Genomic DNA, 19,984 nt, shown 5'->3' with positions numbered 1-19,984 from the left:
TTTTATAGTGTCCGGTCTTACATTTAGGTCTCTAATCCATTTTGAGTTTATTTTTGTGTATGGTGTTAGGGAGTGTTCTAATTTCATTCTTTTACATGTAGCTGTCCGGTTTTCCCAGCACCACTTATTGAAGAGACTGTCTTTTCTCCATTGTATATCCTTGCCTCCTTTGTCATAGATTAGTTGACCATTGGTGAATCGGTTTATGTCTGGGCTTTCTATGCTGTTCCATTGATCTATATTTCTGTTTTTATGCCAGTACCATATTGTCTTGATTACTGTAGCTTTGTAGTGTAGTCTGAAGTCAGGGAGTCTGATTCCTCCAGCTCCGTTTTTTTCCCTCAAGACTGCTTTGGCTAATTGGGGTCTTTTGTGTCTCATACAAATTTTAACATTTTTTTGTTCTAGTTCTGTAAAAAATGCCACTGGTAATTTGATAGGGATTGCATTGAATCTGTAGATTGCTTTGGGTAGTATAGTCATTTTCACAATATTGATTCTTCCAATCCAAGAACATGGTATATCTCCCCCTCTGTTTGTGTCATCTTTGATTTCTTTCATCAGTGTCTTATAGTTTTCTGAGTACAGGTTTTTACCTCCTTAGGTAGGTTTATTCCTAGGTATTTTATTCTTTTTGTTGCAATGGTGAATGGGATTGTTTCCTTAATTTCTCTTTCTGATCTTTCATTGTTAGTGTATAGGAATGCAAGAGATTTCTGTGCATTAATTTTGTATCCTGCAGCTTTACCAAATTCCTTGATCAGCTCTAGTAGTTTTCTGGTGGCATCTTTAGGATTCTGTAGGTATAGTATCATGTCATCTGCAAACAGTGACAGTTTTACTTCTTCTTTTCCAATTTGTATTCCTTTTTCTTCTCTGATTGCCATGGCTAGGACTTCCAAAACTATGTTGAATAATAGTGGTGAGAGTGGACATCCTTGTCTTGTTCCTGATCTTAGAGGAAATGCTTTCAGTTTTTCACCGTTGAGAATGATGTTTGCTGTGGGTCTGTCATATATGACCTTTATTATGTTGAGGTAGGTTCCCTCTATGCCCACTTTCTGGAGAGTTTTTATCATAAATGGGTGTTGAATTTTGTCAAAAGCTTTTTCCGCATCTATTGAGATGATCATATGGTTTTTCTTCTTCAATTTGTTAATATGGTGTATCCCATTGATTGATTTGCGTATATTGAAGAACCCTTGCATCCCTGGGGTAAATCCCACTTGATCGTGGTGTATGATCCTTTTAATGTGTTGTTGGATTCTGTTTGCTAGTATTTTGTTGAGGATTTTTGCATCTATACTCATCAGTGATATTGGTCTGTAATTTTCTTTTTTTGTAGTATCTTTGTCTGGTTTTGGTATCAGGGTGATGGTGGCCTCGTAGAATGAGTTTGGGAGTGTTCCTTCCTCTGCAATTTTTTGGAAGAGTTTGAGAAGGATGGGTGTTAGCTCTTCTCTAAATGTTTGATAGAATTCACCTGTGAAGCCATCGGGTCCTGGACTTTTGTTTGTTGGAAGATTTTTAATCACAGTTTCAATTTCATTACTTGTGATTGGTCTGTTCATATTTTCTATTTCTTCCTGGTTCAGTCTTGGAAGGTTATACCTTTCTAAGAATTTGTCCATTTCTTCCAGGTTGTCCATTTTATTGGCATAGAGTTGCTTGTAGTAGTCTCTTAGGATGCTTTGTATTTCTGTGGTGTCTGTTGTAACTTCTCCTTTTTCATTTCTGATTTTATTGATTTGAGTCCTCTCCCTCTTATTCTTGATGAGTCTGGCTAATGGTTTATCAATTTTGTTTATCTTCTCAAAGAACCAGCTTTTAGTTTTATTGATCTTTGCTATTGTTTTCTTTGTTTCTATTTCATTTATTTCTGCTCTGATCTTTATGATTTCTTTCCTTCTACTAACTTTGGGTTTTGTTTGTTCTTCTTTCTGTAGTTCCTTTAGGTGTAAGGTTAGATTGTTTATTTGAGATTTTTCTTGTTTCTTGAGGTAGGCTTGTATTGCTATAAACTTCCCTCTTAGAACTGCTTTTGCTGCATCCCGTAGGTTTTGGATCATCGTGTTTTTGTTGTAATTTGTGCCTAGGTATTTTTTGATTTCCTCTTTGATTTCTTCAGTGATCTCTTGGTTATTTAGTAATGTATTGTTTAGCCTCCATGTGTTTGTGTTTTTTATATTTTTTCCCCTGTAACTGATTTCTAATCTTGTAGTGTTGTGGTCAGAAAAGATGCTTGATGTGATTTCAATTTTCTTAAATTTACTGAGGCTCGATTTGTGACCCAAGATGTGATCTATCCTGGAGAATGTTCCATGTGCACTTGAGAAGAAAGTGTAATCTGCTGTTTTGGGATGGAATGTCCTATGAATATCAATTAAATCTATCTGGTCTATTGTGTCATTTAAAGCTTGTGTTTCCTTATTAATTTTCTGTCTGGATGATCTGTCCATTCGTGTAAGTGAGGTGTTAAAGTCCCCCACTATTATTGTGTTACTGTCGATTTTGTCTTTCATAGCTGTTAGCAGTTGCCTTATGTACTGAAGTGCTCCTATGTTGGGTGCATATATATTTATAATTGTTATATCTTCTGTTTGGATTGACCCCTTGATCATTATGTAGTGTCCTTCCTTGTCTCTTGAAACAGTCTTTATTTTTAAGTCTATTTTATGTGATAAGAGTATGGCTACTCCAGCTCTCTTTTGATTTCCATTTGCATGGAATATCTTTTTCCATCCCTTTGCTTTCAGTCTGTATGTGTCCCTAGGTCTGAAGTGGGTCTCTTGCAGACAGCATATATATGGGTCTTGTTTTTGTATCCATTTAGGAAGCCTGTGTCTTTTGGTTGGAGCATTTAATCCATTCACGTTTAAGGGAATTATTGATATGTATGTTCCTATTACCATTTTCTTAGTTGTTTTGGGTTTGTTTTTGTAGGTTCTTTTCTTCTCTTGTGTTTCCCACGTAGAGAAGTTCCTTTAGCATTTGTTGTAGAGCTGGTTTGGTGGTGCTGAATTCTCTTAGTTTTTGCTTGTCTGTAAAGCTTTTGATTTCTCCATCGAATCTGAATGAGATCCTTGCCGGGCAGAGTGATCTTGGTTGTAGGTTCTTCCCTTTCATCACTTTAAGTATATCATGCCAGTCCCTTCTGGCTTGTAGAGTTTCTGCTGAGAAATCAGCTGTTAACCTTATGGGAGTTCCCTTGTATGTTATTGTCATTTTTCCCTTGCTGCTTTCAATAATTTTTCTTTGTCTTTAATTTTTGCCAGTTTGATTACTATGTGTCTCGGCATGTTTCTCCTTGGGTTTATCCTGCCTGGGACTCTCTGTGCTTCCTGGACATGGGTTGCTATTTCCTTTCCCATGTTAGGGAAGTTTTCAACTGTAATCTCTTCAGATATTTTCTCAGGTCCTTTCTCTCTCTCTTCTCCTTCTGGGACCCCTATAATACGAATGTTGTTGCATTTAAGGTTGTTGCAGAGGTCTCTTAGGCTGTCTTCATTTCTTCTCATTCTTTTTTCTTTATTCTGTTCCACAACAGTGAATTCCACCATTCTGTCTTCCAGGTCACTTATCCGTTCTTCTGCCTCAGTTATTCTGCTATTGATTCCTTTTAGTGTATTTTTCATTTCAGTTATTGTATTGTTTATCTCTGTTTGTTTTTGTTCTTTAATTCTTCTAGGTGTTTGTTCTTTAATTCTTCTAGGTCTTTGTTAAACATTTCTTGCATCTTCTCGATCTTTGCCTCCATTCTTTTTCCAAGGTTCTGGATCATCTTCACTGTCATTATTCTGAATTCTTTTTCTGGAAGTTTGCCTATCTCCACTTCATTTAGTTGTTTTTCTGGGGTTTTATCTTGTTCCTTCATCTGGTACAAAGTCCTCTGCCTTTTCATTTTGTCTGTCTTTCTGTGAATGTGGTTTTCCTTCCACAGGCTGCAGAATTGTAGTTCTTCTTGCTTCTGCTGTCTGCCCTGTGGTGGATGAGGCTATCTAAGAGGCTTGTGCAAGCTTCCTGATGGGAGGGACTGGTGGTGGGTAGAGCTGGGTGTTGCTCTGCTGAGTAGGGCTCAGTAAAACTTTAATCTGCTTGTCTGCTGATGGGTGGGGCTGGGTTTCCTCCCTGTTGGTTGTTTGGCCTGAGGTGACCCAGCACTGGAGCCTACCTGGCTCTTTGGTGGGGCTAATGTCGGGCTGTGGGAGGGCTCATACCAAGGAGTACTTCCCAGAACTTCTGCTGCCAGTGTCCTTGTCCCCATGGTGAGCCACAGCCACCCCCTGCCTCTGCAGGAGACCCTCCAACACTAGCAGGTAGGTCTGGTTCAGTCTCCTATGGGGTCACTGCTCCTTCTCCTGGGTCCCAATGTGCACACTACTTTGTGTGTGCCCTCCAAGAGTGGAGTCTCTGTTTCCCCCAGTCCTGCCGAAGTCCTGCAATCAAATCCCTCTAGCCTTCAAAGTCTGATTCTCTAGGAATTCCTCCTCCTGTTGCCGGACCCCCAGGTCGGGAAGCCTGACGTGGGGCTCAGAACCTTCACTCCAGTGGGTGGACTCCTGTGGTATAAGTGTTCTCCCATTTTTGAGTCACCCACCCTGCAGTTATGGGATTTGATTTTATTGTGATCGCGCCCCTCGTACTGTCTCACTGCGGCTTCTCCTTTGTCTTTGGATGTGGGGTATCTTTTTTGGTGAGTTCCAGTGTCTTCCTGTCGATGATTGTTCAGCAGTTAGTTGTGATTCTGGTGCTCTCGCAAGAGGGAGTGAGCGCACGTCCTTCAACTCCACCATCTTGAACCAATCTGAGTGGATGGTGTTTAAGGCCATGTGCCTGGATGTGAGGCGGAAGGTGGACAGAGGATGGCAGCAGTCAGGACTGAGCCCTGGAACACTCCACTGGGTGGAGGTAGGAAAGATGAAGCAGAACCAGCAGAGGAACTGAGCAGGAGCAGCCAGAGAGGTGGGAGGAAGCTGAGAGAGTGTGGGCACTTAGGAGCCAAGGGGAGCAAGCATCAAATGCTGCCGAGGAGGTGAGAGTAGAGAATAAACTGCAGTTTGCAGGTCTCTGAGGACCCCAACGAGGGCATTTTTATGGAGAGAGGGACAAGCTCAACTATAGTGGGTAGAAAAGAGAGTGAGAGGTGAAGAACTGGAGAGGGCATGTGCAGACAACCTTTTAAACACTGCCATATAATGTAAATAAAGTGAACAGACAACTCTCAAAGGTACAGCACTATAAATGTTAAAATCTGTAGACACCTGTACAACTGTCACCCAGATCAAGATATAGAATATCACCAGCCACTCCAGGAGGCCACTTTTTGTCCCCTCCAGTTGATATCCCCAAAAGTAACCACCATTTTTATTTCTATCACCAAGGATACCTTTTGTTTGTTGAATGTACACAGGTTTTGAGAGATTTTGTTGATGGTTGGGCTCAGGTTTTATAGGCAGATAATGTTCTTTTTTTTTCTTTTTTTTTTTTTGGCTGTGTTGGGTCTTCATTGCTGCGGTGAGCGGGGGCTACTCTTTGTTGCAGTGCACAGGCTTTGCGGTGGCTTCTCTTGTTGTGGAGCACGGGCTCTAGGCGCGCGGGCTTCAGTAGTTGTGGCATGCAGGCTCAGTAGTTGTGGCTCATGGGCTCTAGAGCGCAGGCTTAGTAGTTGTGGTGCACGGGCTTAGTTGCTCCGTGGCATGTGGGATCTTCCCAGACCAGGGATCGAACCTGTGTCCCCTGCATTGGCAGGTGGATTCTTAACCGCTGAACGACCAGGGAAGTCCCTAGGCAGATAATGTTCTAATGGGAGTGGGCAGCTGGAGTTCAGACTCTGTGGGGTAGCAGGTCATGGGCCCAGTTTTCCTGGGTTCTGTGCTTGCTCTGTCTCCAAGGACTGCATGACCAAGACTTCCTTGAGCCTCAGTTTCCCTATCTGAAGCTTGATCCTTCTCCCCTCACATCTCCTTTGAATTCTAGTAATAAATAGGGGAATTCATTGGGAGCAGTGGAAAAAATGGAGTTTTCCAGGCCTCTTGATGACTGTAGAGTCTAGAGCTCAGTCACCAGGGCTGGGCAGGGCTAGAATCTTGGAGGCCCAGCTTTGTTTGAGCAACTGACCTGGCAACGGGGTGGGCCTGACAATCACTTCTGGTTTTCTGTAGTCTCCTCTGCTGTCTGTATCTTCAGGCCACTATGGTGCTGCTCAGGCCCCTGGTGCTTCTTCTTGCTCTGGTTGTCTCTGGTGAGGAGCTGGTGGGTGGGGGAACTCCAGTTCTCACCCCCTGACTCCACAGTGGAGTCCTGATCCCTCTCAGATAAGCTACCATGGAGGACAGGGGCTGGGGGGAGCCAGGAAAGGGCAAAGATCTGTATCCCCGACCCTCATTCCTTATCTTGGCTGTTTCCTCGACCAAGTTCTCACTCCCAGTCTGTGAAATGAGCTGACCCATGGCTGGATGTGGGGGACAAGGAAGGACTTTGGCTGCTTGTCTCCAGGATGTGGCCAGGCCCTAAGGCAGAAAGGAGGGACTCTGATTGTGTATATGGTTCCATGAGAATGGGGGCCTCCAGCCTGAATCGTCTCTTCTTCACAGACCTCCACTGCCTGCCCTGGTTCATAAATGTCTCTGAGAGCCAGGGACCTGGCACCATCCTTCAGTCTTTCTCCTTCAACTGCTCTTCACACACACCCACCCTGGAGTTGCTCCATGTGCAGCCACCCACCACCTTCTTCAACCCACCTAGCCTAACTAGATGGCAGGGGATCTATGTGGGCAAGGTAGGGTCATGGGCACAACTGGGGACCATGGGGGAACAAGGACAGACCCTAAATTCACAAAGCCAGAGGTGGCGTAGGGGGATGGAGATTCTAGGCCCCACATGGCACTGCCCACCTGCCACAGATGACCTTGAGCAGCTCGGCCCGGCTGGATGCCCTGACAGTGAACCACTATGAGCTGCAGCTGCGGTTCACGTGTGGCAACCATGTGATGGAGGGACCACTCTCTGTGGATGTGCAGCGGGACCCTGGTCGTATCCATTGTGCTGGTCGATTTGCCAGCCCAGGTGAGGCCAGGGACAGCAGGCAGGGGGTGTGGGCAGGCATAACCTGAACAGAACCCCCAATGACCTCCCCTCTGGCCAGCTGGGGAAATCATTCAGGTGCCAGAAACTGTCACACCTGGGACCCGGCTGTACACTCTGCTGCTCCCAGGCCAGGGAGCCCAGGTGAGCCCTGAACATGGGCAGTGGTGGTGGTGGGGGGTAGGATGGAGGGTCAGGGGGAGATGGGGAGACCAAGCCCAGCCCCTGTCTGGCCAAGCATAGCCTGCAGAAGGATTCTTTAGTCTACAGCTGAGCCTCAGCAATGATGCATATTCTTGGAGAGAGCCACTGAGGGCTGCCCACCCCCCAATGACTATGATTGTTCCCATAGGGACATCTCAGGGGCTGAGTTCTTCTTTAAAGTTCTTCTGTGTGTTCTGAATTCTCCGTGAAATTTCTGTATAATTTTTGCAATCCCCAAAAGAAATCTAGTTTAAAAACAAAATAATTAGTTTAAAAGCAGAGAGGATTGAGGATCAGGGCTGGGGGGAGCCCAGGCTAGAGTGGCAGTGGCAGGGTATGGGAGAGTTGAGAGTGGGCAGGTACCTGCTGGGTTGTTGGGGGACTTTGACAGGGATGTTTGGGGCACTGAGGGTTGGGGAAGGGGCCTCCAGCATCTCTGTCCTGTCAGACGAGCATCACCAGTGCCCAGGATCCGCCATACTTCCCTGGACCTTTCTCTATCAATGGGCAGGGTTGGCTGCAGGCGCCATCCCAGGGCCTCAAAGGCCAGGCTCAGAAGGTGAGCATGACTTGGGACCTGGAGATATCCGTGAATTGGGCATAAAATGGGCAGAGCCACTACCTCCTGGAGGTTTGTTTGTTCCTGACCTCCTGAATCATGCTGCCTTTTCCAGACATAGCCCACACCTGTACCTGCTGCCCCATGCTGGCTGTACTCCCACCTTGGCCTGATTCTGTGCTGGGCTCTGGAGTTCTAGAAAGAAGAGGGATCCCTGGCTCCAGGAGCCCATGGTGCCCCTTACAGAAAGGAGAAAGTTCTGAGCAGTCACACAGGAAGTGAAAGCTCTGGGTACAGTGCCTAGTGTAGTCTGGAGGAGGTTAGAGAAGTTCCTTCTTTAAAACTTCCATGTCTTAGTGACTGACTCTTAGCAACTCTAAGATGATAATTCACATTGTGAATGATTCAGATATTACTCTTTTGGGGGCTGTATGCATCCTAAGAAAAGGACTTATGACCCAGAAGAGTGAGACACAAAGGAATATCTGTCAACAGAGTGACAGGTCATAGGGAGGAGTGAGTGTCGGGGTTCCTTGTGGAGGTCCTGAGGTGGCGCTGCCTATTTGAAGGGACGACTGGGCACAGATATACAGGTAGACACACACCGTGGTTCCCTTCTTGTTTTGTGTGCACCGCAGGTCTTCCAGCTTCAGATCCTGGTGACCTTTGGACAAGGCCGAAGCTGCTGTGGGATGCTGACAGTGAAAGTTTTGCCTGCTCCCTCCAGCCAGGTCTCCTTCCTGTAAGGCTCCCCTACCCTGGGAACAGTGGGGAAGGCAGGACCTAGCCCCAGGGAATTAGGAGTAGGGTTAAGGTGTGGGGCTGCTGGAGCATCCCCAGCTGGCTCCTGTACCACGGAAGACCCAGGGGAGGGGGCCGCAGACCCCGCCAGGGTGGCGGGAGAAAGTAGGAGCCAGTGCCCCCATTTTGGTCCAGGCAGCAATCCCAGAATATCACCATCCCGGAGAACCTGGTCCCCGGAAGTAAGGTGGTTCAGGTCCAGGCCCGGGGCTTCAATGTGCGCTACGAAATCCTCTCCCCAGTGCCCTGCCGGCTCTTCTCCATCGGACGCGGTGAGGGGCATGGAGGGCGGGTAAGGGGATGCCTCTGCGGCTGGTCTAGAAGCGACCCGCACTACCTCCTCGCTCTCTTGAGAAACGAGCCTGGTGCCGAGGCAGAAACTGGGGCGAGGTCGCGTTTGGGGGCCCGAAGTTAGAAGCGAGCCTTGGAGGAGGTGGCCAAGTGGTCAGTCTCTGCGCCCTCCCCCGCCGGCGGATCCGTGGGAGGGTGGGAACTGGACTGAGCTGGGGGCGGGGCCGAACTCTGCGTCCCCCGCCCTCCCAACCCGCCTAGTCGACGGAGTGGTCCGGACAACCTCGCCCCTGGAGCTGGCGCAAGCCCCAGACGCCGCGGTCACTAGGCTGCGGGTGAAGGCCTTTGAGCGGCTCCGGCCGTGGGCCAGCGCCGAGCTTGATTTCAGGGTGGACGTGCAGTCGGTCAACCGCTGGCCCCCGCGCTGCACACCAGCGCTGCTGGTGTGAGTATATGGGAGCCTTACCTTGGCTATTGGGTAGAGCCATGGTTCGCCGCCCAGCCCCAGCTCCCGCCCTGCCGCCCTGCCCTCTGCTCCCAGGACTCAAATCCCCGAGACCACGCCTGTGGGCACCGTGCTGAATACCTTCACTTGCACTGACCCGGACTCTCCTGGCTCCACCCTGGACTACCAGCTGCTGTTCCACAGCCCTGCTGGCGCAGCCAGCCTCTGCCTTCAAGACAGAGTCCTGGAGGTGCCCAGTCCCCGACCCCAGACCCATGTGCAGAGTGCTTGGACGGGAAGGGGGGTGGGCCAATGGTCTGCGGGAGCCGAGACCATGAGGGTGAAGGAGATGGTGGTGGAGCCAACCTGCTTCACAGTCTGGAAAACGGAGGGTCAGGGTAGGCTATCTGTGAGTAACCTGGCCTGAGGCAGCCCAGTGTGGCTCAAGGCTCTCCCAGGCCTTGGCTGGGCGTCACCCTCTGGCCCCTCTGGCTAGGTGAATGCCACACTGGACTGTGACACTCCTGGCGCCTGCTTTCATCATGCAGCTTCCATCCTGGTGCTTGATAGTGGTCAGCCTCTGATGACCAGTGAGTGACCATGCCCAGACCTGGACATTCAGGACCGGGTTCTTCTATACCCTTCTTCCTATCCTCAGGATGAGGTCATCTCTCCTCCCTCGGAAACCAATAGGGCAGGGTTGTCTCCACCAAAGACCCCTGGCAGAGGCACATTTCTCCTCTCTGAGACTCCTTGGCAGGGGAGGGCTATTGCCCTTCCTCCTTCCAGAGCCTCTACCTCCTTAAGCTGCCAGGGCAGGGCTGGGCAACCCAGGCCAGCTCCCTGACTGCCAAATGGCTTCCAGCTGAGGTGCCAGTACTGGTGATGGTGACACCTGTCAACGAGTTCTCCCCAGCCTGTGTCCCACGCACATTCCGGGTTCGTGAGGATGCAGGGCCCCACGCTCTTCTGGGCTCTGTGGTGGGCAAGGACATGGATTACCCGCACGACAGCATTGAGTACTCCACCCCTGGCGGGTCTGCCACTTTTGCTGTGGACCGTCTCAGCGGTACTCCCACCCCAGGGCTGGGATGGAGGGGCGAAGCCAGAGTTGACTCTGCAAGCTGAGGCAGTGGCCACCCCTTCTAGGGGAGGTTCGCCTCCTGGGGCCTTTGGACTATGAGCTGCAGAAGTTGCACAGGCTCACTGTCCTGCTGACTGACCATAGCCAAGACCAGGACCCCACCTGCCACCGCTCAGGCTCTTGCACCATTACCATTGAGGTTGAGGTAATTGAGCCCCGAAGCCTTGGAAAGAATTGGAAAGAGTTCATATCTCCCTCTGGCCTTCTGCTTTTCCACTCTGCCTCAGGTTCCTCCGCTGGTTGGCTGGAGAGGGGTGGGGCCTCATTGTGGAAAGCTTTGGAACCTGTTGCCTGTTACCGAGGTTCTGGCTGTGGTGGGAGGAGGCTGAGGGGCTGGCCTGGGGGTTTGGGGGTGGGTGATCTGACTACCTGCCTGCAGGATGTGAACGACCATGCCCCCGAGTGTGAGCCCCCATTTCAGGAGCTCACCATCCACACTCACCTGGGCCGCAGCATGGAGGTGACCAGGGTGTCATGTCAGGTGCCCCAAGAGCCACAGCGCCTGGCTTTCTCCTACAGCATTGTGGGAGGTGAGGGCCAAGGGGACCACTGGGCTGTGGGGGAGAGGCAGGCCAGCAATGGTCCCCTTCTTCTGCCACTCTGTTTTCAGGGAATAGTCGGAGCCAATTCAGCCTGCAAGGAGCTGTCCTGGTGCACAACGACCTCATGTTGGGGCCCTCCTGGCCAGAGCAGCCCCATACTTATGAGCTATTGATCCGTGTGGCCGATGCAGGTCCCTCCACCCCCCACCTCAGCACCACAGCCACTGTCATTGTGCATCTAGTTCCCTGGAGGGCCAGCACAGTGGCCACCAGCACCCACAGAGCCACAGTGAGGGGGGTCCTCAGGCCCTTGGTGGGTGGGAAGAAAGGATCTTGGAGGATGCAGGGACCTAGTTTTCCAGGTGGAACAGTGGGGGAAGGCATTTCGGAGGGAACTGCTGAGTGCAAAGAGCCTGGCAATACAGAAGAGAAATCTGGGGTGTGGGGTGGCCCAGCCCTTGGAGGGTTTTGAAGGCTGGATGATCAGGGCATTTTGGCAGGGCAGTGGTGAAGCTGTGGCCCCATTTCAGGTGACTTCAATGATGACACCCCTGCTTGTGACAGACACGGAGGCTTTCTGGCAGCCGGAGCCCTGGTTTGTGGTGGTGCTGACAGTGACCAGTGCGCTTCTCCTCTTGGCTCTGGGCTGGCTCCTCAGCAGGCTCCTGCGGGGGTAGGGTTGCTATCCCTGTACTGACTGCCTCCCCCCAGCCCACTAATGGATCGCATCTGTGATAGCTGGTTTTACCCAAGACTGCCCAAGTTGATGAGCAGACAAACTGATATTCAGGAGGACTGCCCTCCTTCCAGTGGTCATCAGGTTAGAGGCAGAGATACACTGGGAGAAAGTTGTCTCCACCGCTGGCAGAACCCAGTCTTGGAATGAGACGAGGCCCAGGGCTTTAGAATCTGAGTCTGTCATGCACTGGGCATTTACCCCTATTTCTGACCCCTGCCCTCCATTTGAAACCTGACCTTCCCCTAAGACTCTGAGTTTCTTGTGAGCACAGGACTGAACCCAGGGGTAGGTGGGAGTAACAATGTGGGCACTGCATACAGACATAGGCTATCCCCAATAAAAGGGGCAGATGAATGGTGCTGGTTTCTGGAGCCAGCAGGTCTGCTGCTCTCACTGCTTGGTCCCTCCTCCTGGCATTTTAGGTTGGCCCAGGTGCTACAGGCACCAAGCAAATCAACCCAGGCTCTACTGCTAAACAGGTAAGCCTCCTTTGCATACCTCTATGCCTGGAAGTCCATCTCTTAAACTCAGGCTGGGGCCCAGAGCCCTATCCTGTACTCCAGCTCCTACTTTGCCCCAGTATCCAGGGAACTGAGGGGTCCGTTGAGAGGTTCATGGAGGCACCGAGGATGGAGACACCCCAGGCACGCAGCAGTGTCATGAGCCTGGTATGTCAACCTACCATCCTGTGCAGTGGGCACTGAGGCTGCTTCAGAGCGCTCCCCTGCCAAGCCTGCCCCCTTTCCCATGGATGGCTGTCCCTGTGGGAGGGCCCATACCAGCACCATCAGCATGGAGGAGGCAGGTGGGCTCCTGACCCTTCTGGGGGCAGGCCTCCACCTGCTCCCCATGGGCAGGGTTCAACTCATTGCACCCTCTCATTCTTCACCTCAGCAGCATTTTGATGGCAGAGCACAGGACCCCCGTGAGTCCCGCTCTTTCCAAACCATTCTCTACTTGGGCCCACTTTCTTTCCATACCCCATTTCAATATCTCTGCCTCCCACCAGGCATCCACTATCTACTGTTTCCCTGAATAGGGTCTCTTCTCACCCCCACTCACCCCTCAGCCAGTGTTTGCCAGTCACCTGGGGAACCTGATCTAGTTCCTGCCCATGGGGGAAAGGGGGGAAGATGGTGAGGGAAGAGGCCCCCAAATGCTCCACTGTCACCATGAATTATAGCAGAGTAATCTGGCACTGGGCTTAGGGGAGCTGGTGTCCAGTTTTGGGGAACCATGGATGCTTCCTGTGCATTTGAGCCAGACCTCAAATGATGTGCTGAGAAAGGAGGGAGGGGACAAGCTAGATCAAGCAGAAGGGAGGGGGTCACACCAAGGGTCCTGGAATACCTTTCCCTGCCCTTAGGGGAGGGAGGCAGTTCTGCTGAAGCCAGCAGTACCCTCCCTCTCCCCTGACCATCTGAGCTCAGGTACAGGCAGAGATTACCTGTTCAACACGCACACAGGAGCCCGGCGCTGGCTCTGAGGCCAAGAAGCTGCATCATATTTGTGGAATTTCTTCTTCACATGATTATGTGTTTTCAAGTTGATTCAATAATAAACAAAATTACAAACAGAAGAGTCCTAGCCTTGTAACCTACATGTGGGAGAAGCTCTGAGATCTGTGCTTCCTTGTTCTCACTTGGAGAATGCCCTGTCTTGTGGGAACACTGTGGGAGTAGTAAGGTTATTTTTCTTTTAAGAAGGCATTGTACAATGCTCTGACATGTAAGAAGCTGTTATCCTTGCCAGTGACTGAGGGGGACTGAGGGGGCCTCCAGTTGGCCTGTCCCCTCAGAGGACACCTGCTCTGGCAGATGGGAAGGGCCCAAGAGCTTCCTTTTCCCACTGAAAGGAGGGCATTGTTCGTTTGAGAGCCCCACCAACTTCCAGGGCAGTTTGCCGACTGTATGTGGAGGTTTTCTTGAAAAGGATCTGGAGCTTTTGCATTGAGGTGAGGGTTGGTGCAGACTTGAGCACCCTGTGGCATGGGTGGCCATGGAGGGACTGAGAGTAGCCCCCTTTTGAGCAGGTGTTCCCATTTCCTCCTGATCTGTTTCTTCTAGTTCCAGGGCCCTCTGTCCTCCCTGTGCTGAGCTGAGCTGCTGCACATGGCGAGGTGGCCTACAGTAGCCTGCTGCAGGGTGGGTTCTGTTGGGTGCAGTGCTAGCTAACTCCCCATACCCAGCCTGGCATCAGGTCTCAGGTTACTGCCAGCTCTCCCAGAGGACCTGCTGTCTTGGTGGAGGCTACCTTTACTGTGGTGTCCCCAAGTTCTCTCAATCTTCTCCCCTCTGTCAAGTCTGTGGACTTGAACCATCTTAGGGTACCAGAGGACCTCCCTTACTGAGCCAGTTATGGTACCCCAGGTGGAGGAAGAAGCTGAGTGCCTTCTGTGGGAAAAATATGTTTCACGGTGCTTCCAATAAAGTGAGGGTGTTAGAACTGGCCTCAGGGCCAGCAACTTGACAGCAGGCCCTTACTGGAAGGGGTTGCAGGTGGATTTTTCCTGAGCACTTTACCCTGCTCTAAGGGCTTATTAAATCCTCATCTCTAAGGAGCTTGATTGTTATCCTCATTCCACAGGTGGGGCAACCAAGCCTCAATAGTCACAAAACTAGCTAGTCCAGGCACTTGATGTGGGTCAGGCTGTGTGACTGCATCAGATGCCAAGCCCAGGGCTAGGTTCTCTGCATAGCGGGTAACAGTCTTCCCAAGACTCACAGTTGGCCTCGGGGGCAGATCATGACAATCCAGGGCAAAAGATGTTATAAGAACTCAAGACGAGATGCTCTAGGGTAGGAGGAAAGAATGCCCGCTGTGTGCCAGGGCTTGTGCTGGGGACTGAATTGGGGACTGAACTCCAGGCAGAAGGACAAACGTGGACAACAGACCAGGGACTGCTGGGGCAGCACAAAAGGCTGATGAAGGGCAAAGCTAGGGAAGCCGCTGGGAAGAGGGCATTATACACTGGAGCCAGTAAGAGGAGGAACGAAACCCGGTGCTTACATTTCCAGAGGTGGTGTAACCTTGGCCCGGCCTCCCCCTCTGAGCCTCAGTTTCCTCACTAGGGAGCGACAAGTCCTGCCTTCTAGGGTGAGTGATTAAAAAAAAAAAAAGGGATGTAGCACACAGCAGACATTCCCTAAGCATGCGTGGGAGAAGACGCTGCCGGCTGCGCACGGGGGCCGTGCACGCAGAGATGCCAAGGGCGCCCCGGACTCGGAGTAGCCAGTGAAAGCTCTGCCGCCAGCAACTCCGGGAACGGCGCGCATGCGCCAACCCGTGCCGTCACAGTCACGTGCTGAGGCGTTCGGCACGGGCCACGAGAGGCAGGGTCTGACTGACAGGCTGGCCGACCTGTGAGCGGGAGGTACTCCCCTGGGCGTCGGGCAAAGATGTTGTTGATTGGGGATATTCTGAGCCGTGGGCGGGTTCTTTGCCGTCCAGGTTACTATGACGCCCGGCCCCCGCCCCCTCGGCTGGCCGCCATCTTGTTGTTGATCCGTACCTAGTGGGCAGCGCCGGGAGGTGGTCCGAGCGGCCGGTGTGGGGCCGCTGCTGCGGGGCTCAGCCACCTGCGCTGCCTGCCAGGGGGCGGGTCGAAACCTGGAGGCCCGGGGGGCCCAGCTCCCGTGGGGAGCCGTGGGCGCCCGCTGCCTGGGCCGGCCGGTGAGTGACAGAAGCCGGGCCGAAAGACCGGCCTGACGCCGCGGGGCGGGCGGCGGCGGGCGCGGGGTTGGAGCTGGCGCGCGCAGGGAAGGGGTATCGGCTGAGCATCGCTCGATCGTCCTGACGGGCCGCCCGTGGAGCCTCCTAGATGCTGCTGCCGAGGTCGGAGGACGGCCTCGGGGTGGAGGTCCGAGAGCCCCGCTCCCGAGGTGTAGCGGGAAACTAGTTACTGTGACTACAGCCCTGGGCTCCGCTGACCCGCAGCGCTGAAACGTGTCCAGTGCCAGCTTGATGCTCTCCGGGGTCTTGTGTTGTTCCCAGGTGAGAAATACACGTACCATTTTCTTAGATTTCGCTCCTGCGACTGACTTTCAGACTGCTTGAGACTAAGACTAGACGAAACAGTCGAAAGCCCCCGCGAACCAGGCAGGCCAGTGTGACGGCCCTGTGATTCTGACAGGGCGAAGGCCCTCTGCCTGGCGCCTGCCGTCTGTGCTCCTCAGAGCTCACCGTTTGCTTCTTCCTGAAGGGCCTGGTTAAATGTCCATGATGCCCGAATTTTATTTTGGGACATAATTTCTTTGGTTCTGGACCACCACTCTTTGGAGTTGTGGTAAGGCTCTTTTGGCTCTGGGAGAAAGTGAATATTATGGTGGTGAGTTGATTGATTTTATCTACTAAAGAGATAATCTGGCAAGTGTAATCAGGAGACAAAGGAAATGTGGGAGTGTGTTAGAATCAGAAAAAGAAATGAAACTTCTTTTTGTCTCGTGAATGCCAAATTAACTTTTAATAGAGTAAATGTATCTTGCGCAATGAAAACAGACCGCCAGCCCCCGCTTCTTGTGAGGGTAGGAGGGTTAGAGACGCCGGGCAAGGTGTGCAGGTCTAGGAAGAGTTCTGAGTGCTCCAAAACACATTTCTCTTTCCCTGTGGTCCTTTGGCTTCTCAGCATAGGCTCCTGTATATGGTCTTACAGCAAGCCTGCCTGAGACGACTAAGAAGTCAAGCAGCAATACTTTGTGGGTTTGTGTCAGGATCTTGTCACCTCAGAACGTGTAATTTTGAAGGAAACTCGCTGTTTGGTCAGGAGATCTTTTTGGAGAAGATGCTGAAACCAGAGGCAGCTGGTGGCCTGTTGCTGTTTCCCTTACTTGTGAGAAGAGAGAGAAGTTGAGTGAGTAGTTTTTAGATATTTCATTACCCTCCCTTGGGCCATTTTTTGAATGTTGAATGAGTCTTGATTTTGGTGAGACTAGTTCCTTGGGCAGTTCTTTACAAGAAAGGAGGGAGATATGAAAATATTAGGAACTTCTCAAAATGGCCTCAATCTAACTTCCCCCCAACCCCCCCTCTGATTAACACTTCCTTTAGAAAGTTAAGGCTGCCACAGGGATAAATTCTCGCTGTTTTCTTTTTCTTTCTTTTTTTTTTTAAAGATTTTTTTTTGATGTGGACCATTTTTAAAGTCTTTATTGAATTTGTTACAATACTGCTTCTGTTTTCTGTTTTGGTTTTTTGGCTGTGAGGCATGTGGGATCTTAGCTCCCCAACCTGGGATCGAACCCTCACCCCCTGCATTGGGAGGCGAAGTCTTAACTACTGGACCGCCAGGGAAGTCCCCAGATTCTTGCTGTTTTCTATTAAAACAATCCTAAGTTAGGCTCTTAGACTATTTTGGGTATCTGACCTCTTTGAGATATAGAAAGAGACAGATCCACTCAGTCAACTTCACTACACTAATTTTTGCATGCAATTTTAGGGAGGTCAGGGGGTCCATTAAAGTCCATTTGTGGTCTAACCGTATGTTAGAACTGCTGCCCCAAGGAAATTATAGACTATCCAAGAACTTTATTGCCTTTGTTTAATGCTTTTACTGCCTCATGAATACTTATGAGTATTAGATGATGCTTGCTTGATTCAGTGTATGTTATTACTCAGAGATAGTTAATAGCAGTACTTCTGTGCTGGGCATTTTTAAGTGCAGATGAGTAGGAATGTTAGAATAGTGGCCCTTCCATCTACTTTAACTTTGTATTTACATAATTCACCTGTAAATGTCAACGCTTTTAACTATTATGAGCAACAGACATAATTCACAACTATGGAGATCCTACACTAAAGTCAAACTGCTGCAGACCTATGGGATGAGATCTGATGTCCTAATGTGGCATTTAAGGTGCTGCTGCCCAGCTGGCCCCAACCCAGCTCTTCAGGGTTTGTCCTAACCCCACTAACCAAATGGTTTGGTAAACATTCCATACATGATATTTCCTTACACAGATCCTTTTACCAGCCAATCCATTGGCTTTTGCCCCTCTTTGCCTTCAATGTCACTTCTCTTTTCTCCAGAGTCCAGCTCACGTCCCTCCTACCTCCTTTATGAAACACTCCCAAAACATTCCAGTTCTTGGGAATATTCCACTCCCTCTGAACTGCAGTAGTATCATTGCCCTTATTAAAAAAACAAACAAGCAAACAAAAAACACAGTATATACTCTTTTGAGAATAATTGTTTTCTCTGATTAGACCTAACCCCTTTCCTGTAGGGATTGTGTTTTTGTGTCTTCTTGTACCTGCATGTAGTAGATAAGGACTAAATGTTTACAAAAATGTGCTAAATTTGTCTGAGTTAGAACACCCTCTAATTAAATAGGGAAATGGAGGGAATGGGCAAATAGAAATGAGAATTTGGCCATGGATCTCCACCTCCTACCCTGCCTGGAGTGCTTGCACTCTAGCACCTTATGGAGGCCCATCCTCATTCTGCAAGAGGCAGCAGAACTTGCTCAAAGTGCATGACTGAAGCCTGAGAACAGAAAGCAATTCTGCATCTCAGAAGGGGCTCTGCGGCTCAACCCGCTTCCTGGCTAAGATGCCACTTTTGACTCTTGGAAAACATGTATTGGGTGAGCATAGCATTGAGATTCTTAGACTCTCTTCTTGGTTGGGTCTTCTCACTGCCACCTTGGGCTTCTGTAAACATGTCAGTAGTATTTGCTGCTTGTCCTCCTCCCAGTGCTGCCCTGAGACTATAAGGAGCAGTGATGGGTAGAGCTGGGGAAACGCTGCACAGTGCACTCTGTCTCTGGCTTGGAGCAGAGGGGCATTTTGTATGTTTGTGCCAATCTGTGCTTTTGCCCTGATTTTAAATCAGATTTCATTTCTCTTCCTATACTACAGCAGGATTTGAGCAATGAATTCTGAGTGTAAAAACCCAAGACATTTTGGTTCTTTTACAAAAGGTGATAGATTGAGACTCTCCTTCATGTTTGCTGCTATTATGGTTTGAAGCTGGGTTTATGTAAGAGGCATTGCAAATGAGTTTTGAAGGGAACATATGTTCACTTCAGTGCTGAATCCCTGTTAGAGACTTTATTTTGTTGAGTGCTTAGAAAATCTGATCATTTCTGTAAAAGTTTTATTTGTGGGTGGGGATTTAGCCCATTTATTCCTGTCCCCTCATTTTCCAGAAGGTGAACAGGCTAGGGAAGCAGGTCTAGAATTGGACTCTTTTCAAGTCTAAATTTTGATGTCAGGGAATAAGAGCATCTTTAAGTCCATAAAAATCTGAGTGTATTATGATTGAATGAACACTTCTAAACAACTTACTCTGTAATCAAAAAGTTAGATAATGGCAAGTGTTGGTGAGGATGTGGAGAAATCAGAGTCCTTATACTCAGCTGGTGAGAATGACGCAGTCGCTTTGGAAAATGGTCTGGCAGTTCTTTAAATGGTTAACATAGAGTTACCAGCAATTCCATTCCTAGTTATCTACCCAAGAAAAATGAAAACATATGTACACACAAAAACCTGTGTATGAATGTTTATAGCAGTATTATTCATAATAACCAAAGGGGGAAATGACCCAAATGTTTATCAGCCGATAATGGATAAATAAAATACGGTATATACATACAATGGAAAATCATTTAGCAATGAAAAGGAGTGAAGTACTAATATATACTTCAACATGGAGGAACCTGGAAAACATTATGCAAAGTGAAAGAAGCCAGACACAAAAGATCACATATTATATGATTTCATTTATAGGACATGTCCAGAAGAGGCAAATCTATAGAGACAGGAGGTAGATTAGTGGTTGCTTAGGGCTTGGGGGTAGATGAGAGGAGAGGTGATGAATATGTTCTAAAATTGTAGCGATGGTTGCACATATCTTTTATATACTAAAAACCATTGAATTGTACACTTTATTTTTTTATTTTATTTTATTTTTTGGCCTTGCCGTGTGGTATGCGGCATCTTAGTTCCTTGACTAGGGATCGAACCCATGCCCCCTGCAGTGGAAGCACGGAGTGCTAACCACTGGACTGCCAGGGAATTCCTGTGAATTGTACACTTTAAATGGGTGACTTTTATGGGATGTGAATTATATCTCGAAGCTGTTGTAGGAAATAACTTATGTAAGTAATATATATTCACTAGTTTAAAAAAAGATAACATGAGTAACAAGAAGAAATAAAAATAAAGGACCATCCATAAT

The 19,984-nt window shown here is 49.3% G+C and overlaps 2 protein-coding genes across 7 annotated transcripts in view; both read left to right on the top strand.

Moving 5' to 3' along the window:
* The first annotated feature begins 771 nt into the window (after positions 1–771).
* CDHR4 (cadherin related family member 4) lies at positions 772–13,387 on the top strand. Of its 4 annotated transcripts, XM_082413644.1 has the most exons (19): positions 772–6,241; positions 6,594–6,778; positions 6,903–7,065; positions 7,145–7,227; positions 7,736–7,846; positions 8,485–8,588; positions 8,783–8,919; positions 9,200–9,383; positions 9,480–9,633; positions 9,880–9,973; positions 10,249–10,452; positions 10,533–10,672; positions 10,907–11,057; positions 11,138–11,358; positions 11,600–11,742; positions 12,231–12,287; positions 12,389–12,476; positions 12,706–12,733; positions 13,239–13,387. In XM_082413644.1, the coding sequence occupies exons 1-19, from the start codon at positions 6,193–6,195 to the stop codon at positions 13,292–13,294; spliced, it is 2,352 nt and encodes a 783-aa protein (XP_082269770.1). In that variant the 5' UTR covers positions 772–6,192; the 3' UTR covers positions 13,295–13,387. The 4 variants fall into 4 exon arrangements, with proteins under 4 accessions (XP_082269770.1, XP_082269769.1, XP_082269767.1 ...); XM_082413643.1 differs by having other exon boundaries at positions 12,703–13,387; XM_082413641.1 differs by having other exon boundaries at positions 10,533–11,057; positions 12,703–13,387.
* Positions 13,388–15,278: 1,891 nt separating this feature from the next.
* Positions 15,279–19,984, top strand: part of IP6K1 (inositol hexakisphosphate kinase 1) — an 82,355-nt gene continuing 77,649 nt past the window's right edge. Inside the window, exon 1 of one of the 3 annotated variants that reach the window (XM_082413664.1) lies at positions 15,279–15,480. The gene's annotated coding sequence lies outside the window, so the exon portion shown is untranslated. Of the gene's footprint in view, positions 15,802–19,984 lie in introns of all 3 variants that reach the window. The other 2 variants (XM_082413663.1, XM_082413667.1) reach the window with 2 other exon arrangements.

The sequence above is a fragment of the Balaenoptera physalus genome (genome assembly GCF_965194825.1).
Source record: "Balaenoptera physalus genome assembly, chromosome: 11".
NCBI lineage: Eukaryota > Metazoa > Chordata > Mammalia > Artiodactyla > Balaenopteridae > Balaenoptera > Balaenoptera physalus.
Note: the sequence above shows the minus strand (reverse complement) of the source record. Positions and strands in the feature narration are given on the sequence as shown.